General features: G+C 40.0%; 2 protein-coding genes across 3 annotated transcripts; one reads left to right on the top strand and one right to left on the bottom strand.

Moving 5' to 3' along the window:
• Positions 1-1,523: 1,523 nt before the first annotated feature.
• LOC141826739 (long chain base biosynthesis protein 2a-like) lies at positions 1,524-6,894 on the bottom strand. Of its 2 annotated transcripts, XM_074714029.1 has the most exons (12): positions 6,523-6,894; positions 6,328-6,393; positions 4,077-4,165; positions 3,733-3,878; positions 3,526-3,650; positions 3,330-3,423; positions 3,086-3,249; positions 2,778-2,939; positions 2,546-2,672; positions 2,284-2,450; positions 1,910-2,017; positions 1,524-1,824 (listed from the first exon to the last, which is right to left on the bottom strand). In XM_074714029.1, the coding sequence occupies exons 1-12, from the start codon at positions 6,652-6,654 to the stop codon at positions 1,732-1,734; spliced, it is 1,473 nt and encodes a 490-aa protein (XP_074570130.1). In that variant the 5' UTR covers positions 6,655-6,894; the 3' UTR covers positions 1,524-1,731. The 2 variants fall into 2 exon arrangements, with proteins under 2 accessions (XP_074570130.1, XP_074570129.1); XM_074714028.1 differs by having other exon boundaries at positions 6,328-6,894.
• A 1,177-nt stretch (positions 6,895-8,071) lies between these two features.
• On the top strand, positions 8,072-8,783 carry LOC141828680 (protein CURLY FLAG LEAF 1-like). The gene is made up of 2 exons (XM_074716138.1): positions 8,072-8,296; positions 8,439-8,783. Exons 1-2 carry the CDS (start codon positions 8,072-8,074, stop codon positions 8,781-8,783), a joined length of 570 nt encoding a protein of 189 aa, XP_074572239.1.
• Positions 8,784-20,170: the final 11,387 nt, after the last annotated feature.

Below are 20,170 nucleotides of genomic sequence, written 5' to 3' on the forward strand. Positions count from 1 at the left end.
AGCCAAATTAATTTTTTTTAAGGAAGTAATGCTTGTTCTTGTGTGTTTATCCTGGTACTACCGACAAGGAGGACTTTGTTAATTGTTCGAGGGAAGGCGTGGGGTAGAAAGATGAGATTAGTGTCACTAAAAAGGTGATCATGATTTAACAGCACTTAGGGAACCTTTAGAAGCAAAGAGCAGTAGTGGAGTGGGTTGGTGGTGGGAAGGTTTTGGTCTTGGGAGTTAGGCAACTTTCTAGTTTGTCAAAGCTTTCCTTTTAGAAGAGGAAAACAATGACATAGTAGATTTTGTCTTGACATGGAGGAGAGTCATAATGTGGTCACAAATGTTTTTTTTTTTTTGTTAATCTAGATATTCAATTCTTCGAACTGATTAATTCTAAAGATGATCAATTTTATTCCATAAAATTTTTTCATCGACTACCAAGATAAATCCGAAAATGCAAGCGTCTCGTCACCCAACAACTAACATCTTAAGTTTTTCATCTATGGTAGGATATTACCTTGCAATGTTCCGTAGTTAGGACTTAAATCATGAGTGCTTGGGAGCTCGTTGTATCTTCTTTTGTATGTTGATTCAACCACAAATGACATTGAATCAAAATTTCAATGTTTCCATAGTTGGGACTCAAATCATGAATGTCTGAGAGCTCGTTGTATCTTCTTTTGTATGTTGATTCAACCACAAATGACATTGAATCAAAATTTTAATGTATGTACTAATTGAAGCCACACATTGAAACCCACTAGGTTCATCATATTTGTAAGTCGAACATCATAAGTCAAACAAGAAGGCCCAATTTACTCTTCCAAAAGTAATGAACCATCAAAATATATTTTCGGCTCTCAATCTCATCGTTTGCAATCTTGCACGTCGACTTATTATACCTTTTTTTCTAAAATAAAATCCAATTTACAAATGAATTTGTAATATGAAAATCATAAATGTATTCTAAATTTAATTTTTAAATATGTATTCTTGATACTTTCTAAAATATATGTTTTTAACCCAAACCTATTAACCGTATTAACTGATTCACAATAACTTTTATCATTTGTTTCATGGTGCAAACTGATTTATGAAAATCATAAATAGGAGTAGCCTTTAGCTCTAAATTTAGTTTGACGTGATTTGCAAAATTAACTGGCCGACAGTTTATATGTTATTTATCATTCAGAATTCAAGCTGAATTATAAAGTAAAGTATTCAAAAATATAATAACATTAATGTCTAGATCGTACCGACAAGCTCATCTATGATTAAGCTACCTAGCTAACAGATAACAACCACTAGAAGGAACAGATAACAGCCAAAGGTGTTATTTGCCTTTTGGAATAAAAAGATATTATAGAAATTCATTTGCTTAAATATTAATTATGAAGGGCTTAATTTGTTGTGTGTGGGTGAGTGGGTTGAGGGAGGTGGATGTGAAGTGCACAAACAACCAAGTACAAGAGTGCATTATACTATGAAGGATCATGTTTGGAATTTGCACACTAATAATTGGTAGCTTACTCAAATCAAGAAAATATTTTGACTAGCATAACTTAATGGAGCTGTACATAGCAAAAATATGACAAATAAGTAATACCATCTGACTGAATCAAGTTTCTGATAAGGAACAACCCTCAGTCAAGGTAAAACTTGATTGAAAGATAACAAACAGTTGCCTTTGCAATTGGCTGGATTTGCCTTCATTATGTTGATCTTTCCTCGAATAATTGTTCCCTATTCCACCTTCTTATGAGCTTGATTCCCGTGCTTAGGTGGTTCTGCAGGGAAGTATTTGATGCCCACAAGATCACCAACCTTGCTGATAACCTGGAGGAGCACAAGGTATCAAGGCTCCAATCAGGTTGAGGCTACTTGAATCAGTGGCCTTCAAGAGAGGGAGTCTTGAACTTACCTCAAGCCCTTTAACCAAGTCCTCCCTAGAGTGAGCAGCCGATATGCAAATTCGAGCCCTTGCGAGAAGAAGAGGTGTGGCTGGAAAAGCAACAGTAACAACAGCGACCTGCAAAATTATAGCAACAGAATACCATAATTTACACTAGACCTTGTATCAAAAGAGCAATGTTGAACATGACTAATCGCAGAGAGTTCTCAACAGTGCTCAATTAAGTAATTCCAACCCAGACTGAATGGGGCCAGATAAGTTCGCAAGTTACTTGCTGTAAAACTCCATAATGGTGAAGTTTTATTTGCTAAAGGATCAGGATCATGAGATTTCGTGCAAAGACATGTGGATGGTTGAATGGAAATTGATAAAATGCAACTCACATTATGCCTGAGACATTCCCTAGAAAAGGCTGGAATCTTTGCTGGGTTGTAAAGCATTATTGGCATAACAGGAGAGTCATTGTCACCAAGAACTTCAAACCCCATCTTCTTAAGTTCAGAGCGGAAGAAATTGCTATTTTCACGAATCTGTGCTAGTTTTTGGGCCCCTATACAGTGAACCCAAATAAATAAGAAACCAAGAGGAGAGGACTAAAAGAATCCCACAATAGACTGCTGAATTCACAAAATTATCCAACTTTACCTCTACTTGATCCGTCTTCTCCAAGAATAACTTTAATTGCTGATATAACTTGCTGCACAGCAGGTGGGGACATGGAAGTTGCATATAGATGTGCTGGACATGCGTGCTTTAGGTATTGAACAATTTCCTGAACGAGAGAAGAGTTTAAAGGTTTTGTAAGTGTCTTGTAATTCACCCAAAACTAAGCATATTTGATTTTTTTTTTTCATTAAATTTCTTTTTTCAAGAGAACCTTGGATGCTGCAATATATCCTCCACAAGATCCAAATGATTTTGTAAATGTACCCATCATGAGGTCTACATCAGATGGATCCACACCTAGGAGCTCGCATACTCCTTTGCCAGATTTTCCAACAGCACCAATACTGTGGGCCTCATCCAAGTAGGTATAAACCTGTTTAGAGAAAATACCACTCAAACTTATTCTAGATTGGATTTTCTAGGACAAGCATATGTAGATCCCAGTTGCACGATGATGATTCTGAGTAAAAATACCAAATGAAAAAATGACCAACACTAAACTAAGAAATATATACGAACCTTATATTTCTTGCAAACAGCTATAATCTCAGGAAGCTGGCAAAGTTCTCCTTCCATGCTGTATATGCCCTCAACAATTACAATAATCTTCTTCCAGGGCCTGTGAGTTCGAGGTTGCCCCTCAGCTATCTGTTCTCTCAGTACCTCTTCCAAGTGTGCAGCATCTACAAAACCACAATATCAGCGATTGAGAACCACCAATTACGACGTAACATTGAGTCTCCTTGGGAAATTGAGAACTTACTGTTGTGCTGGAACACACGGACTGCTGCACCTGATCCTCGAGCACCATTTACAATTGAATTATGATTCAAAGAATCACTAATGATGAGTCCTCCCTGTACAGCATCATGGTTTTTGATAAATGAGCAGGTAAGAACTGAGCTCAACACTACAAATTCCTTTCTTAATTTAAAATCAACAGAAATTAAACTAACAACCTTCCCTATCAGAACTGGAATAATGGCAGAGTTTGTCACATAACCCATGCCGAAAGTTATGGCTGCTGGTTTTCCCACAAACTTTGCAACTAGTAACTCCAGCTCATTGTGCAAGTCAGTTGTGCCTGCACCAAAAAAAGAAAAATGAGATTATGCATTATGCATTGAAGGCTCTTGATTGCAAGATTATAAGTAAGATGGGCATACCACCATCAACACGGATACTGCAGGTACTGGGAGAATATTTCTTTAAAGATTTAATAACACGGGGTGTGCAGTATTCATCAGCAGCTGCAAAACCAAGGTAGTTGTATGATCCCAGATTAAGGCACTTGCTAGTCTTTGCAGTTCGGCTGCACAAATTATCAGAAAAATTCTCAATAAGTTGAGTTTACCTTACATAACAGTCCAAATATTTCCCATTGATATCATCCTCGAATTACATCATATTGTAGTATGACTCAACTACATTGTGCAAGCCGTATTACATAGACTATGTGGAAGTTCCCTAATGCCAAAAATCATGCACCTCAGGAAGATCATATACTTACTGCAACGTCTTGTTATTATCCTTAGAGTAGCGTTCCACCACATCAAACCATGCATCCGGTGCACTTGCAATTGGTCGACTAAAGCAATCCTGTGCATTAAGTTGTCATTGCAAGATATCCAACTCATTTAAAGAATTGTTGTTGACATTGAAAAAAATAAATAAATTTCAAGAATGTCATGAAGGCAGGTCGACTGCAACGACTACCATTCAAAAAATTCTAACCTCACTTGTAAGCACATGATTTTATAGCAATTTGAGTTGTAAGTTGTTTGTCACAAATTAACAATTTATTCCAACTCGTGTGCACTCAAGAATAATTCAAAGTCATTCAACTCTCAAGATTTGAGATTAATTTCTAAAAATATTCAAAAGTTAATTTGACATGATCTAAGTCATTTAAATTAATTTGCATGGATTCATTGGTGACATGCAAAGTCAATTTTCATCATAAATTCGTAATCAGCTATATTAAATAAAAAATAAAATTAATCCAAAATTTATTTTAAGTTAGGCCTAAATTAAATAACCTAATTTCAAAATTCATGAGTCATGTTGGTTCGGATTCAATACCACTCAAACCTGCATCCAATAAATGAAAAAAATAAAATAAAATAAATAAAAAGGAGAGACTAAACCAAGCTATTAAAGAAGACATACTCGCAACACATCTCTTATCCTCCAATAAAATTCATCCATCTCTTCCTTTTTTTCACTCTCTCCATGATTCCCCTTTGACTTCAAAGTCTCCTTTAATTAATCACAACACCCATTTCTCGCACTATTCTTCTCAAGCATGACACCCTTATCCCTAGGACACATAAAATGATTAGTATGACCATAGCGCTCAGGTGGCACAGTGCATTTCGGGACCTCAAATGAGTAGGTAGATTTAGGAGAAAGGATATCCTTTCATGATTGAGTGGAGCCATCAATTTAATGAATTGTAGACAAGATTGATTGAGGTTGAGTCAAGTACGTGGATTTGATGACTTCAGTGTGTACATCAGTGGAAAAGGCAAAGAGGATCAAGAGCATTCTAGAGTATTAGCCTAGACTTTAAATGGAGAGGTGAAGTAGCATCTTACTGAGATAGATATTGTTAGGCTAGACCTCTTTTGCTAAGTTACTAAGCCAAGAGCATGCAGTGGGTGCATGAGTGCATGTGCCTAGAACATGGCTGGTGACCAAATTAAGGCTCAATACTCTAAGAAAATTATTTCAAGATGATTTTCCAATGGCTTTTATGCAAATGTCAACTGATTAATTTGACAACAATATATTTTCTCACCAATTGAGCATTTGGATCAGTAGAAAACTAAGGGACCTTTAGAGAAAATGAATTTCTTCTAGGAGAGAGTTTTATGTAGGGAAGTACTAGCGATGAGACTTCCCCCTTTCTATTGGTGTTAAGAGAGGAGTTTATGGTTGATTGAGATATATTCTACATTCTGTGGCAATGTTTTATTTGTCTTTTCTTTACTGTTTCTGATATTATGTAGACAAATGATTCTCTTTGTGGATGTAGACTCACATTAAACCATATTAGATTGCTTGTCTTTCTTTATGTGTGTTTGTGTTATTCTACCAAGTGACCTTGTGGCAGAGGTTCTCCTGCATTCTACAGACCCCAGATTTGGACATATAACAGTGTGATTTGGTGCCATGAGATCAAGCAAGTCATGCCAGGGTGTTCTCCAACTCCATCAAGTAGTATCGGAGACACTTGTGATCCTAACAAAAAGGGATGAATGGCTTGAAAAAATAGGAAAGTGGATATTTGTAAACTGAATTGATTTTGTGAAATTTTACTTTCTCCAAGCAAAAACTTGTCAACTAGATAATTTCAAAACTTTCCATATTATTACCAATTTCAACATTTATCAATGAGCATAAAATGGCATGGTCACCAAGTGTTTGTTGGGGGAAAAATTGGTCCGTGAAGAGTTTGCCTATTCATGATTTGCAAGGGAAAGAAATTATTGGTATCAAATGAAGGACAGGTCGAATAATTATTCACCACAATTATGAAAATGCCTACAGATATGACACAAACTAAATTAACATATCACAATGTCTTCCGGAAATAAAGGTCAAGAGTCAAGGTTTCTAGAACATCATTGATATTAGCATCAACGAAAAAGGTCATGTGTTATATTCTAAAAAGAGAGATCTTTCACGGAGAAAACGAGTTAGAAACTAGAAAGAACTTTTGAAGAAGAAAATGATATGGATATTCAGAAAGAACAAACCTGAATGCGGAGATAGAGGCGGCGGGTGTAAAAGTCTTCCAGACCTAAGCAGATCGGCGCATAGCCCTGTTCCAAGAAACAGCATAGAGTCGTCTCAAGATCCAATCCAAAAATCCAAACAGATTTTTTTTCCTTTCCGAATACCAGAGAAGAAAACGCAAAAAAAATGGAACAGGTGTATCGAAAAGGAGAGACCTTGAGATCCTTGGAGCTGGATTTGAACCAATCGATGATCCTCCTGAAAAAATCCCGAAGCTGGCCGAACGCGAAGAGGAGGCCATAGCTGAAGAGCGTTGTGAGCGCGGTCACATACGGCAACCTCACCATCTTCCACCCAGCCGCGTCGTTCCCTGCCCTCGAATCCCGTTCGCAATCTCACACAGACGAAAGGAGACAAAGATCCAGATGAGACGGATCAGAGAAAAGGAGGCAGGGAGCGGAAATGCAGATGGAGAGAGAAGGGAAGAGGGGGATCAGGTATTAAATCGAGCAGAAATGGCCGTCAATGGCGCCGTCTAGGATACGGGCTGAGCCTTGACGGCAGAATTTGGGGTCTTCCGACCAACATTGCGGCGGAAACAACGAGAGGGGAGGGTTATAAGTTTTACCGGTTAGAAAGCGACCTCTTTCTTCTTCTAGTTGCTGTTCTCGATTTTATTTAGTCCGATAGATTTGAGTTAGCCACCGAATCAATGGTCTAGCCGCTGGTAGATCCGATCACGATATAAAATCATCTGTTCGATGATTCAGAATCATCAGTTTGATGATGCGAAACTATTAACTCGATAGTTTCTGAAACATCGATCCTTAACTATTCAGAATCATCATGATTCAAAATCATTGATTCACTATTCGATAGATTCATGATTCATGATTTATAATTTTTATTCTTCATCGTGATTAACTGTAATTTCTCAATTTACCTTTTCATAGATAGATCGTAAGGACATTCATGTGAGATTGTTGGATGACAAATTTTACTTTTTACTTAAATGATTCATAATTTATAATCAATTTCTCAGATTTACAAAGATTCTTAATCACGAGATGATCCATCGTGGATCCAGCTTAAATGGTCGTGGGACCGATCATATGAAACTGTTGATGGCGAATTTCATAAAGTGAAATAATTCATAATTTATGATTTAAAATAAATTCAAAATAAATAAGTTTAAAAATTAATTTAAATAGAAAAATAAAATAATTTCTTAAAATTTAATTTAAATAGAAAAATAAAATAAATTAATTAATATTGAATCATATCATTAATATTATTAACATATTATAAATATAAAGAGATCGATACGAGTTGAGAGCCCATTGAACCGGATCATAATCGACCTATTGAACCAATTACAGAATCAGACCCGATTTGGATAAGTCTAGCCATCCATAGATTAATTATGCGGAGTTAGTACACTAATGAGAAAAACAATATTAGATTTATACGTCATAGGGGAAAAATTAAGTATAATTTATATTCCTCGTAAAAAGTCAGTAGCATGATATATTTATTCAAAATTTAAAAGTGAATTAGGTAAATCACGGATCAAAATGAAGGCTTAAAAATACATTTTCAAAGTAAATACTAATTACAATTTAAAATTTTGAACGAAAAATTTTTAATTAACACGCTTAACCTATCAGAAGCGTTTCCTTGGAAGTATTTATGCGGACGATCGAGCTAAAAGCTAATCAATCTAGTGCTGCTCCCTTCATCTTCATCTAGTGAACCTGCTCGTCCATGAGCGCGGTTCCCAACATCGAGATGATCGCTGCCTCGCTTAGGAGCTGCAATCTAGGAAAGAAAACCGGAGGAGCGGCGGGGTCGCCGTCGCCGGTGATGTCCTCGTCGCCTCCGGCTTCGCATCTCTTAGAGGTCAGCGATGAGAGCGCCGGAGAAGTAAGGGTGGAGCTCATCTCAGAGACAGCGCCGCCGTGTCCCTGGGAGCAGTGCCTTGACATGCGCGTGCGGATTCTAACTCCTCCTCCTCCATTGTTTAATTCGCTTATTTTGTTTTAGTTTCCCAATCATTGATCGTAACCCACTCTTTTCCCAAAGATCCCATTTTGGTGTTTTACGGCCTCAATTCGCCATGTTCTAACGGCAGACAGGGGAAGTTTACTACATCAACTGGGAGACAGGAACGAGGATCGCCAAGGACCCTCGAACCACCGCGGACTGCTACCAGTCCTCGAACGACAGCTGCACCGGAGTCGGCGATGGCGATGGGTACGAGAGCTGCGTCGATACTGCCAACTCCTCATGCGTCTCTTCCCTCTCCTCTACGTCTCCTTCTGATTCATCTGTAACTGGCGAGTCCGGCAGAGGTCAAGTCCTCGTCGCCGCCGGCTGCCGGTCATGCTTCATGTACTTCATGGTGCTGAAGAGCGTAGACGCCTGCCCCAAATGCTGTGGCAGCCTCCTCCACCTCGGCCGCGGTGGCAGCGTCTGATCGAACCGCTCCTCTTGTTCTTGTACTTTGGATCAATCCAATGAGAAAAACATCGAACTTTTTTGAGCAAGAACGTTTTTTTTTCTTTTCATGTCTGGTGTGATCAACATGTTCTTTGGCAATAAGTGACTGTGTTATGTTTCAATCAATTGTGCAGAAATATCAACTCATTCACTAAACAACAACAAAAATACCAGCAAATCAATTGGGAGTCCATTACCTATTGAAGTCGAAGCAGTTGCAGCGTTCAGAAATAGAATTCACGATTGACAATGACAGGGTTTAGGATTTCATTCGTCATTGGCTTATATTTTTTGGTCTTTGAAAGTGATTTTTATTCCTTCCTGAATCCAATCCACTCACCTTCTATAGCTTGGACATGGTTAGTCGTCCTCAAGACATGTTCTTACTTCGGTGATCCATGGGGGGCTCCGTAAAAGGACAACGACAAGGAAGCTCAGATTAAGACAGTCATTAAATTAAACAGATAGAGATGTGGTACGTGTCAGAAATAGTCAATCTTTTTTTCTTGTAAACTGGGAAGGGAATAAAGTGGAAGATTGAAATCTAAGAGCTTGAGACAAAGGAACCTTTCCTCGGGTGAGCAGAAAGGAATCTACGCAGTCGAGCAGCACAGAGACCACTCACTTCCTCACGTTCTCTCCCCTCTCTCTGCTCGAGCCTGTCATCGCATGCCATGGTAGGAACCCTAATGGGCTTTTTCAGCCAATGACAGACGAAGCAGTTATTGTATAACAGAGCAGAGGCATGCAGCATCAGGCTCAATTGTGCTGTTTAACATGTCGACCTCCCCTTGATCGTATAGCTGCAGCCATTGTCCATTGTCCGGAGCTGCAGCTAGAGTTATCAGCCGAATCATGGAATCTTTATCTCCTTTTTGTGTTTCTTGGCTACTCAGTTTACACTTTGAAGCCATGCATGGCCAAATTTGGTGAACACGACAGCTTACGTGAAGGGATCTTCATGCAGATTCCGCATGAAGGTCTCTTGCTTCATTTTTGTTTGAATCACATATCCTTTTCTTTCGAGTTTGCCTTAGAATTTTTTATTTTGAGATGCATGAACATAAAACATACTCCCAAAAAGATAATATAAATAAATGGAAGTGTATATGTAGTTTTACCTTGTCAGAGTTATGTTAAGCTCTGCTTAACACTGATCAAATAGTATGTATGCCGTAGACCAAAATCAGATCAAACTTGTGCCCAATCCAATTTTGCTAATAAATTGAATTTTCTTTACTTTGAAGAAATTCTTGGTTTATTCCATAAAATTTACTTTGATTTGAATTAGTATATTGAAATGGACTTGCAGTCCTATTAATTATCATTCTGTGATTTGTACCCTGAAGAATCTTCTTGCTGTGCGCTCGGTTGTGGGTCCCTCGACTTTGTTTGAGTACACCACTGCCAGAAGATTGGTACAGCTGATGCCTGTTCTCTTCTTTTGGATTGATTCATATGCCTTGTTCCTCACACGTGATTTTGTTCATTAATGTCAAACCTTCTACAGCGCACATGCATGGACTCGGATCAACGAGGCTGTACCTTTAGTTGTGCTGAGTGAACGAGTGGGTAAATCCACTGGAAGCCAATGGTTGACTGCTATTCCCTTACTACTTGTAGGTTTTTTATTCATAAAGAAATTAATGAGGACAAATTTTTTCTTTTATTTATATTTCATCTAAATAAAACTCTATTTCTACGTGTCCAATGGCACTGATAGGCTGAAGATATCAGTGCCATATAATATGGACCGTAACTCGGCCAATACAGCCCCCAACCTAACCGACTTGAGAGGAACATGGGTCCAGTCAGCCGCCTCTTGATTTGAGTCAGTTGCCTCCTGACAAGCTCAACCTCAACTCGGGTTGAGCCAACTGCCTCCTTAACACTACAAAAATAATCGCGATTAGCGATCGAAAATTCGGTCGCTAATCAGTCACTAAATCCGATTAACAACCAATAAAAAATCATAAAAAATTCATCGTAATTCGATTTAGCGATCGAATTCGAATTTGGTCGTTAATTAGCAACTTAATTGAAATTCAATCGCTAAATTTAACTGTTATGCTGCCAACGGCCTTCTTTAAGAACACAGTCGTTGCTAATCGCCTCCTTAAAGAGCGCAGTTGTTACGCAAGCTACTAATTAACCACCTTCTTAAATGACGCAATTGTTATGCAGGCTACCAATCGCCTCCCTAAGGGGCATAGTCGTTATAGTAGGTAGTTAGCAAACCCAAGGGACGCGACCGTTATAGCAGGTAATCAGCAAGTCTAAGAGACACGGTCATTACAACAAGAAGTCAGCAAATCCAAAGGACACAACCATTACAATAGGAAGGCCACCTCTACACCTCCTATATAAGTGTTATAGAAGAGACCAAATTAAATAATGATTCTGACTATATTTCTCTATTGTCTTTTCTCTCCAGTTCCTTCTTTCTCTTCGAATCTGAATTGAGCGTCAGAGGGGTCAAGTCAAAATACACTTTACCCCCTTCTAACTTCTTTCTAGTCCTTTCAGTAGTCAGTGTCCGAGATCTTTGCCAAACAAATCTAAGATGTTAAACGAGTCTATATGTTTACCTAGCGCAACAACAGTTCATCCGATAGACACAGACCTGATAGACACCGCCCCGATAGAGGTAAACTAGGTAGAGGCAGACCCGACAGTAGCTGACCCAGTGAAAACTGACTGGACGTGCACCCATCTTACCTAAAGAGCTTGACTGCGGACACGTGAAGGAGTCATCCGGTCCATCCTTTGATCTCGGGTCACATCTCCCCAGAGATGTTTGCTTAAGATGTCAAAGTATAAGCCTTCATGACCAAAATGACTTGAATACCACAAGTCAAAGGAAACTCGCACTTAAACTGCATTGATATCTTCATTGACATATGTATAAAATCATATGAAGTCTTATGGCAAGTCACTCTAATGGACTAGTTACCTTTAACTAACATTCATAATAAATCAAGAAAAATAAATCTTCTTGATTTAATGAGATTTTTATCAACTGATTCTTTTATCAATTGATCGGCACCTTGAAGACTCAACATGACAAGTTTCATGAGAACTAAAATATCACGTAGCTCCAAGCACCCCAGGTACCTGAGCACCATGCATGATATTTAATTTTCTCATCATCTTCAACCATGTTTACTAAGCCTTTTGAGTTATTTCTTAAGTATAAGTTGTTCAAACAACTTCTCAATTATGAGTATAGTTGACCAATGTCAACACTAACCATGACTTGGTTGACTCTACTCAAGTGTTGTCACCATGCCAGAACACTTGACATTTCACTTGTTTGGGTCAATTGGACACATGATTTTCAAAATTATGTCATTCTAATTGAAAGCCCAAAAATTGACCCAATTAGAAATCTGACCCAACTTGATTAATTGGTCTTCCAATGAAATCCAATTAATTCATTAACAACCCAATAAATTTCATCAATATGTAATAGAAACTAATATATTTACACATGATCGCTTGGATTTGGTGATTAGCACTTCTCATGTTGCTATGGAGACCGCGGGTTGAATCTCGGTAGCAACTTATTTTAAGCTCTTTTTCATTGGGATGATCCACCATTTAACTCCAATTAATTAGAACCCATTAATTGATCCAAAATCAGAATCTGATCCATAATCAAAATCACGTGTTCATCACGTGATTTATTTATTTTTTTCAAAAAAAACTTTTTTCTCTCTCGTGCCCTAAAAGCACGCTGCCCCATTTTTTTATCTGACCACCTCTCTTTGTTCGTCTTTTTTTTCAGTTCCGCCCTAAACCTTACTCATGCCGCCGATACCTATCTAGCCGGCGCTGACCTCTCCGCTGGCGCGGCCTTGCCGACACCAGCCTCGCCGGGGCCCGGGACCAGCGCCTGCCTCGCTGCCTGAAGATGAAGCCAACGCTCATGAGCGTTGCTTCCCCCTGACGCCAACCGCTGGCTCCACGCCAGCCTCATCGGAATCAAGGGAATAAGTCACTGGCCGCGGACAACACCTGTGTGCTGCCGCGAGCACACGTCTCCAACCAAGAACAGAGACGGGCAAGGCAAAAAATTGCTCTTTTCTTGTGCAATTTTTTAATAGGAAAGAATAACTCAGGCACGAAACAAACAGGTAACACAGAATTTAATCTACTTGCTCTGATACCAATGTAGAAATTTTGAAATTTTTACCTATTCTTGAGAGTTTATCCGATTGAATCGCTTGTGTCTGAGGAACGATCACGACGGACGGAAAGCTCCTCGGATTCCACCAACCAAATCCTTCGATTTGGTGTTCTTCCTCTTCTCCGGCAACCTGTGCTCTCCTCTTCACTTGCCGGCTTCAAGACTTGGACGCAACCACAACGCTCAGGTATGATCACTCGCACCTTGCTTATCTTGTTGTAGGGCTTTCCTCTCCCTTTAATAGGGAGAGGCTGCATCCACGGAGTGCAGAACATGCACTCCGTGGTGTGCGATGTGGGAAGCGATGTGGGGAGGCAGTTATGTAACTGCCAACAGTATTTTGATAAATAACTAAGTATGAAGTTAGGTTATTATGAACTGATAACTTTATGTCAATTAAACGAGTTACTTAACAGATGGAAGTCCAAGTTGGGAATCAGACAAATGATGAAGTCTTAGGGAAGTTAGGCAAGTGTGAAGTCCTAGTTAGAAATCAAGCAGTTAGAAGTCTTGATTGGAAATCAAGCAAAAAAATCCTAGTTGTGAACTATGCAAAGCAAGTCCAAGTGAAGGCAATTAGGAGTTATATCTTGGTAGAGCAAGTTTAAATGGAGGCAACTAGAAGTTGTAGCTTAGTAGAGCAAGTCCAAGTGGAGGCAATTGGGAACTATGGCTTGGCAGACAAGTCCAAGTGGAGACAGCTGAGAGCTATGGCTTGGTGGACAAGTTCAAGTGGAGGCAGTTGAGAGATGTGGCTTGCCAGACAAGTCCAAGTGAAAGTAGTTGGGAGCTGTGGCTTGGCAGATCATACTAGATGGGTCAACAAGGAGTTGAACATCTAGTCAAAGTACGCGCAAGTTAAGCTAAAATTTATATCATACTGATTACAAGTATCAAGTGCATGGAAGCAAAGTTCAACGATTTCAGGTGACCGAGAGGGATCCCAAGCGAGTGGCTGGAGATAACCTTTGACTATTGGAGCCGAGGTCTCGCAGGAGACTAGAGCAAGGAGCAAGCCACTGCAATGTCCAGGCAACCGTATATGCTTCCAAGCGACTGGTATAAATTGAATGTTGTGATACGGGAAAGTCAGGTCAAAGAAAATAGTTGACACATCTCTCAGGCGACCGAGGGAGTCCGATCGACCAATATCATAAAATTCATTTATTACTTGATAAGCGTTACAGCCACGTCAGTAGACTCCCAGGCGATCGGGGATGGTCCGGGCGATTGTGAGGTGTCACGTCAACATCGAAGAAGGCCTTTAAAAGGAGCCACGAGGGAGAGCTTTTAACAATCTCATTCTCAAATCATTTTCAATGTGCTCTTCGAATGCTATTTCGACCACATGTTGTAACATCGCGCTTCATCTTTCGAATATGACAACTTAAGCGTAACACTATCATTATATTGTTGACGTACATTATTATATTTTTATGTGCTTTATTTTTAGATTATGTTTAAGGTTTTTCATCTTTAAAATCTTTCTAGAAAGGAAAAAATCAAAATAAGAATCAACTTATTATTTATACCTTTCGTCCTTACAATTGTTGCACGTTAGAAATTCTTATTACTCATAGAATATTTGATTGTTTATCTTTATTCCGTTGTATTACTTTATCAATATTTTTAGAGTTATTTTTCATCTTAGAAAGCTTGTAAAATTCGTAACGCTATTTACCCCCTCCTCCCCTTTAGCGTCGAGTTCGATCCTATAGAAGTTATGCCAACACATGAGATTCAAAAAAGGACCAATTTTCATTTATTTAAGTTTTTATTACATCAGACCTACTTGCTTAAAAAGAAATACAGAAAGAAAGCAGAAGTTAATCGGCTAGGTTGTCCACAAGGAAATTGCCCAAGACTTTTTGAAAATTCAAAAAGTCAAGGGAAGCTCTTGCAAGAGGGTAGCTAACCTCCTGAAACTGTCGAATAGCTCCATTAAAACCCTGTTCAAGGAGGAAGGCAGATTGGGCACTGAGCATATCAAAAAATTCTTTCTTCCTGTTTGTTCAACCAGCTTTATAACTGACTAGCTCTTCCTTGAGGCACTCTGCCTCGGCTGCCAATAATTTTCATCGACCCTTATCCTCTGCCTCCTTCATCTCAACCTCCAGCTGACAATTTTCAGACTCCTCCAAGCTGGCCTAGAGGTGGAAAAGTTGTTCTGAGAAGGAGGCAAAGGAGGCAACTTCAACCTTGTGTAAAATTACCTCCGTTTTGGCCATCCCCAACTCACGGCTCTGTCGCTCCAACTGCTCTTGGTACTCGACCTTCCTATCCCTCATCCTGTGATTCCCAAGATGAGGCGGTGTGTTGAGTTTGTCTCCGTCCACAAGAAGTGCTTGCCACATGGACCTTGATGTCAACCTTTGTAAAACAATTGATGCAGGAATTGCCTAGTCAATCGGATAGCTTCCTCCTTCGACTAAACTTGAGGGAGAGGCTTATGTGGTGGAGATAATGGTACCACGTGGCATGGACCATGACTTGGTCAACATAGCCCTCAATCTACTTGACTTGGAAAGAACTCGGGTCAAGTCAACCACCTCCCGATTGAGCTCAACCTCAACTCGGGTCGAGCTAGTCACCTCCTTAAAGGACTCAGCCGTTACACAAGCTGCTAGCTGCCTCCTTTAAAGACACAATCATTGTTGACTACCTTTTTAAGGGACGTGACCATTACAATAGGTAGTCAACAAACCTAAGGGGCATGGCCGTTACAGTAGGTCTTCAGCAAAGGCATGACCGTTATAGCAGGAAGTTGGTCGCCCCAAGGTGCACAACAGTTATGTAAGCTGCCTTTAAGAAGCATTGTCACCTCTTCACCCCCTATATAAGATAATGGTGGCAATGTTATAGAAGAGGCCAAAACATTGACTCTTACTATATTTCTCTATTGTCTTTTTTCTCTCGTTCCTTCTCTCTCTCCAAAGGGGCTTAATCAAGGTGCACCTTAACCCTCCTTATAATCTCTTTCTTGTCCTTTCAGTGAATGATGTCCAAATGGAGGTAGCTGAGAGTTGTGGCTTGGCGGACAAGTCCGAGTGAAGGCAGCTGAGAGTTGTGGTTTGTCAGACAAGTCCAAGTGAAAACAGTTAGGAGTTGTGACTTAGCAGATCACACTAGATGGGTTAGTTGGGAGCTAAACATCTAGTCAAAGTACGCGCGAGTAAAGTTAAAATTTATATTATACTGATTACGTGTATCAAGTGCAAGGAAGTAAAGTTCAACGATTTCATGCGACCGACCGGGAGGGAACCCGAGCAACTGGCTAGAGATAACCATCAACCATTGAAGCCGAGGTCTCGCAGATAACTAGAAGTAGGAATGGGTGACTGTAGCGTCCAGGCAACCATAGCGTCCAGGCAACCGTATATGCTTCTAGGCGACCGGTATACATGAACTGTTGCGATATGGGAAAGTCAGGTCAAAGAAGGAAGTTGACACGTCTCTTAGGCAACCGAGGGAGTTCGGTCGACTAAAATCACAAAATTTATTTATTATTTGATAAGTGTTGCAGTCATGTCAATAGACTCCCAGGTGATCGAGGATGGTCTAGACATTCAGGAGGTGTCACGTCAACATCCGAAGAAGATCTATAAAAGGAGCCACGAAAAAGAGCTTTTTAACAATCTCATTCTCAATCATGTTCAACGTATTCGGGCTCACACTCGGTGCTCTTTGGATGCTACTTCAGCCACATGCTATAACATCGTGCTTCATCTTCCGAATACAGCAACTCGAGCGTAACACTATCATTATATTGTTACCGTACATTATTTTATTTTTATATGCTTTATTTTTAAGATTTGTCATCTTTAAAATTTTTTAAAAAGAAGACAATCGAAATAAGAATCAACTTATTTATACCTTTTGCTCTTATAATTGTTGCATGTTAGAAATTCTTATGGCTCATAGAATATTTGATTTTTATCTTTATTCTGCTTTATTACTCTGTAAATATTATTAGAGTTATTTCTAATCTTAGAAAGCTCAAAATTCGTAATGTTATTCAACCCCCCGGGCCTCTAGCATTGAGTTCGATCCTATAGAAGCTATGCCAACATATGAGATTCAAAAAGGACCCATTTTCATTTATCTAAGTTTATATTACATTAGATCTACTTGAATAAAAAGAAAAAATAGAAACAAAGCAGAAGTTAATCGACCATGTTGTCCATGGAAAAACTGCGCAAACCTTTTTAAAAATCAAAAAGTCAAGGGAAGCTCCTGCAGGAGGGTAGTTAGCCTCCGAAAACTATCAAATAGCTCCATTAAAGCCCTATTCAAGGAGGAAGGCAGACTGGGCGTTGAGCATATCAAAGAATTATTTCTTCTTGTTTGCTTAGTCGGCTTTTAGCTGATTAGCTCTTCCTTGAGGCACTCTGCCTCAATTGCCAACAACTCTCGTCGATCCTTATCCTCTGCCTCCTTCATCTCAACCTCTAGCTAACAATTTTTAGACTCCTCTAAGCTGGCCTAGAGGTGGAAAATTTGTTCCGAGCAGAAGGAAACTTCAACCTTGTGCAAAATTGCCTCTGTTTTGGCCATCCCTAGCTCACGGCCATGTTGCTCCAATTTCTCTTGGTACTTGGCCTTCCGAGCCCTCATCCTGTGATTCCCAAGATGAGGTGGTGTGTTGAGGTTGTCTCCATCCCCAAGAAGTGCCTGCCACATGGACTTTGACGTCGGCCTTTGTAAAACAGCTAATGCAGAAATTGCTTAGTCAGTTGGATTGCTTCCTCTTTCGACTAGACTTGGAGGGAGGCTTATGATATGGTGGAGATAATGATATCATGTGGCATGGGGGCACCTTATGTCAAGTCGACCACCTCCCGATTGAGCTCAACCTCAACTCAGGTCGAGCTAGTCGCCTCCTTAAAGGACTCAACCGTTACACAAGCTGCTAGCTACCTCCTTTAAGGATGCAATCATTGTTGGTCGCCTCTATAAGGGATGTGACCATCACAATAGGTAGTTAGCAAACCCAAGGGACATGGCTGTTATAGTAGGTAGTGACCAAAGGCACGCTGTTACAGCAAGAAGTTAGTCGCCCCAAGGGACACAACAGTTATGTAGGCTGCCTTTAAAAATCGAGGTCACCTCTTCACCCCTATATAAGATAATGGTGACAACGTTATAGAAGAGGCCAAAACATTGACTCTTACTATATTTCTCTATTGTCTCCCATTCCTTCTCTCTCTCCAAATCTGACTTGAGCATTCCTTCTCTCTCTCCGAATCTGACTTGAACATCGAAGGGCTTAACCAAGATATGCCTTGACCACCCTTATAATCTCTTTCTAGTCCTTTCAGTGATAGATCTCAAAATCTTCACCAGACAAGTCTATATGATTACTTTGCATAACAGCAACTGATCCAACAGAGAAAACCCCAATAAAAGTCGACCCGACATAGGTAGACTTGGCAGTAATTGACTTGACGCACACTCGACTTACCTAAAGAGTTTGGTCATAGACACATCGAGTAGTCATCTCATGCCTTGATCTCCGACCATATCAAGCACTTTGTATTGAAATCATTTTTATATATAATTCAAGTGTCCGAGTTTCATCTAATTAATTCTAAAGGTAGACAATTTTTTGTGGTTCTTGATCACCTATCTGATAAATTTGAAGCACAATTTATACACACACGCTCAGATTGACCTCCTCTTAATGAGATTCAAATTATAATCCTTTTACTTGCTTCTTTGAATATTTTACCATTATAGCTAGCCTGTGGAACCCAAACCACTCTATTTAGGTATTGGTGGTCCAAGAAAAAGCCTTGTGGGATCCGGTTTAGTGATGCCCAAGGATAATTATGCTAGAGGAATAGACCTAAACATACGTGACAGACAAATTGTGTGGCAGCTCATGTGAGAGGAACAAGAAGTGATGTTAAGGATGCAGTTGGAGGCTGTAAGAAAAAGCTGCAACAGGTTGGATTGGATTCACGCAAGGACAATTCTGTTGGACAACCACTTTAGCTCCTGATTTCTGGTGATCACAGTAGCTAGCGGAGTTGAAATCGAGAGGAAATGGAGTTTCAGTTCTAGGAAAGTTGCCCCTCATGAACTAAGAAAGTCTTGGTCATTTAGGATTTTGGGGAATCAAGAAGCTTGCTGATTAAGTTTGTAATGGTTAGCCTAATCAGACTAGAATGACTAGATCAATTAACCTACTCAAAATGATTAGACTGCCTGATATATGCACCTAACTTGACCAACCTAATCTCATTGCCCAACTTGACCAATCCAACCCCAACTTGACTATCTTGATTAGTTCAATAGGTTTGTTTAATCCAATAGTCGTGTCTTGCTTAATTGGTATCTGATCCAACTAACTTGAGTGCTTGAATAGGCTTAATTGGTCTGCTCAACTCATTTGATCAACCAATTCATCAAACATGTGTGGCTTGTGTTCTGGCTGGATGTCGTAAACGGTCAAGCCACCAGTCAAGAATCTGTCAATCCATCTCGCCAACGAAAGAACCTAAAGAACAAAGTTGAACGAACGGATTAGCAGGATGCCAGAAATTTCCGACAGGCTACTCCGACACCCAAGTCAATAAAAGGAGGAGAAGAAGTGTAGGAAGTATTTGAGAATAGGAGAGTCCAGAGGGTTTTTCATACCTGCGGACGAGATTATATACTTACCAGAAGGGATCTCCACGTTGGCATGGGGGCAGAGTCTTGTGGTGCTTGAGGGGACAGGTCTTGTGGGTTGCTGACAAGTGAGCTTGCAGTGCAGCATCTAGGGGACTGAGTCTGCAAACCTCGTAACCGCCCTATGGCTCAATGGTCTTGATTATTCTTTACCTTTCGGCCTTAGGCTCAGACACGAGAGGATTTAGGGGAGCAAGCCTGACAACCTAGTAACCATCTCGGTCCTTTGGCAGAATCCACACGCTTGGGAGCTTTTGTCGCTTTCTGAGCCGAGGGCAACTGCAAGAGAAAACCGAAGGTCTGAGACAGTTGAGGTCAGGATGGCCGAGATGATGGCTGAGTGATCGAGGCTATTGAGGTCGGACTGACCGAGAAGAGGGTCGAGTGACCAGGGCGATTGAGGTTGAGATGGCTGAGACGAAGACGGAGAGTGACTGAGCTTGGTGAGGTCGGGAATGGCCGAGATCATGATCGAATGACTGAGCTTGGTGAGGTCAAGAATA

This window comes from Curcuma longa, chromosome 4 (assembly GCF_044706935.1).
Source record: "Curcuma longa cultivar G26 ecotype Majalengka, Jawa Barat chromosome 4, ITB_CL_G26_1.1, whole genome shotgun sequence".
In the NCBI taxonomy this organism is placed as follows: Eukaryota; Viridiplantae; Streptophyta; class Magnoliopsida; order Zingiberales; family Zingiberaceae; genus Curcuma; species Curcuma longa.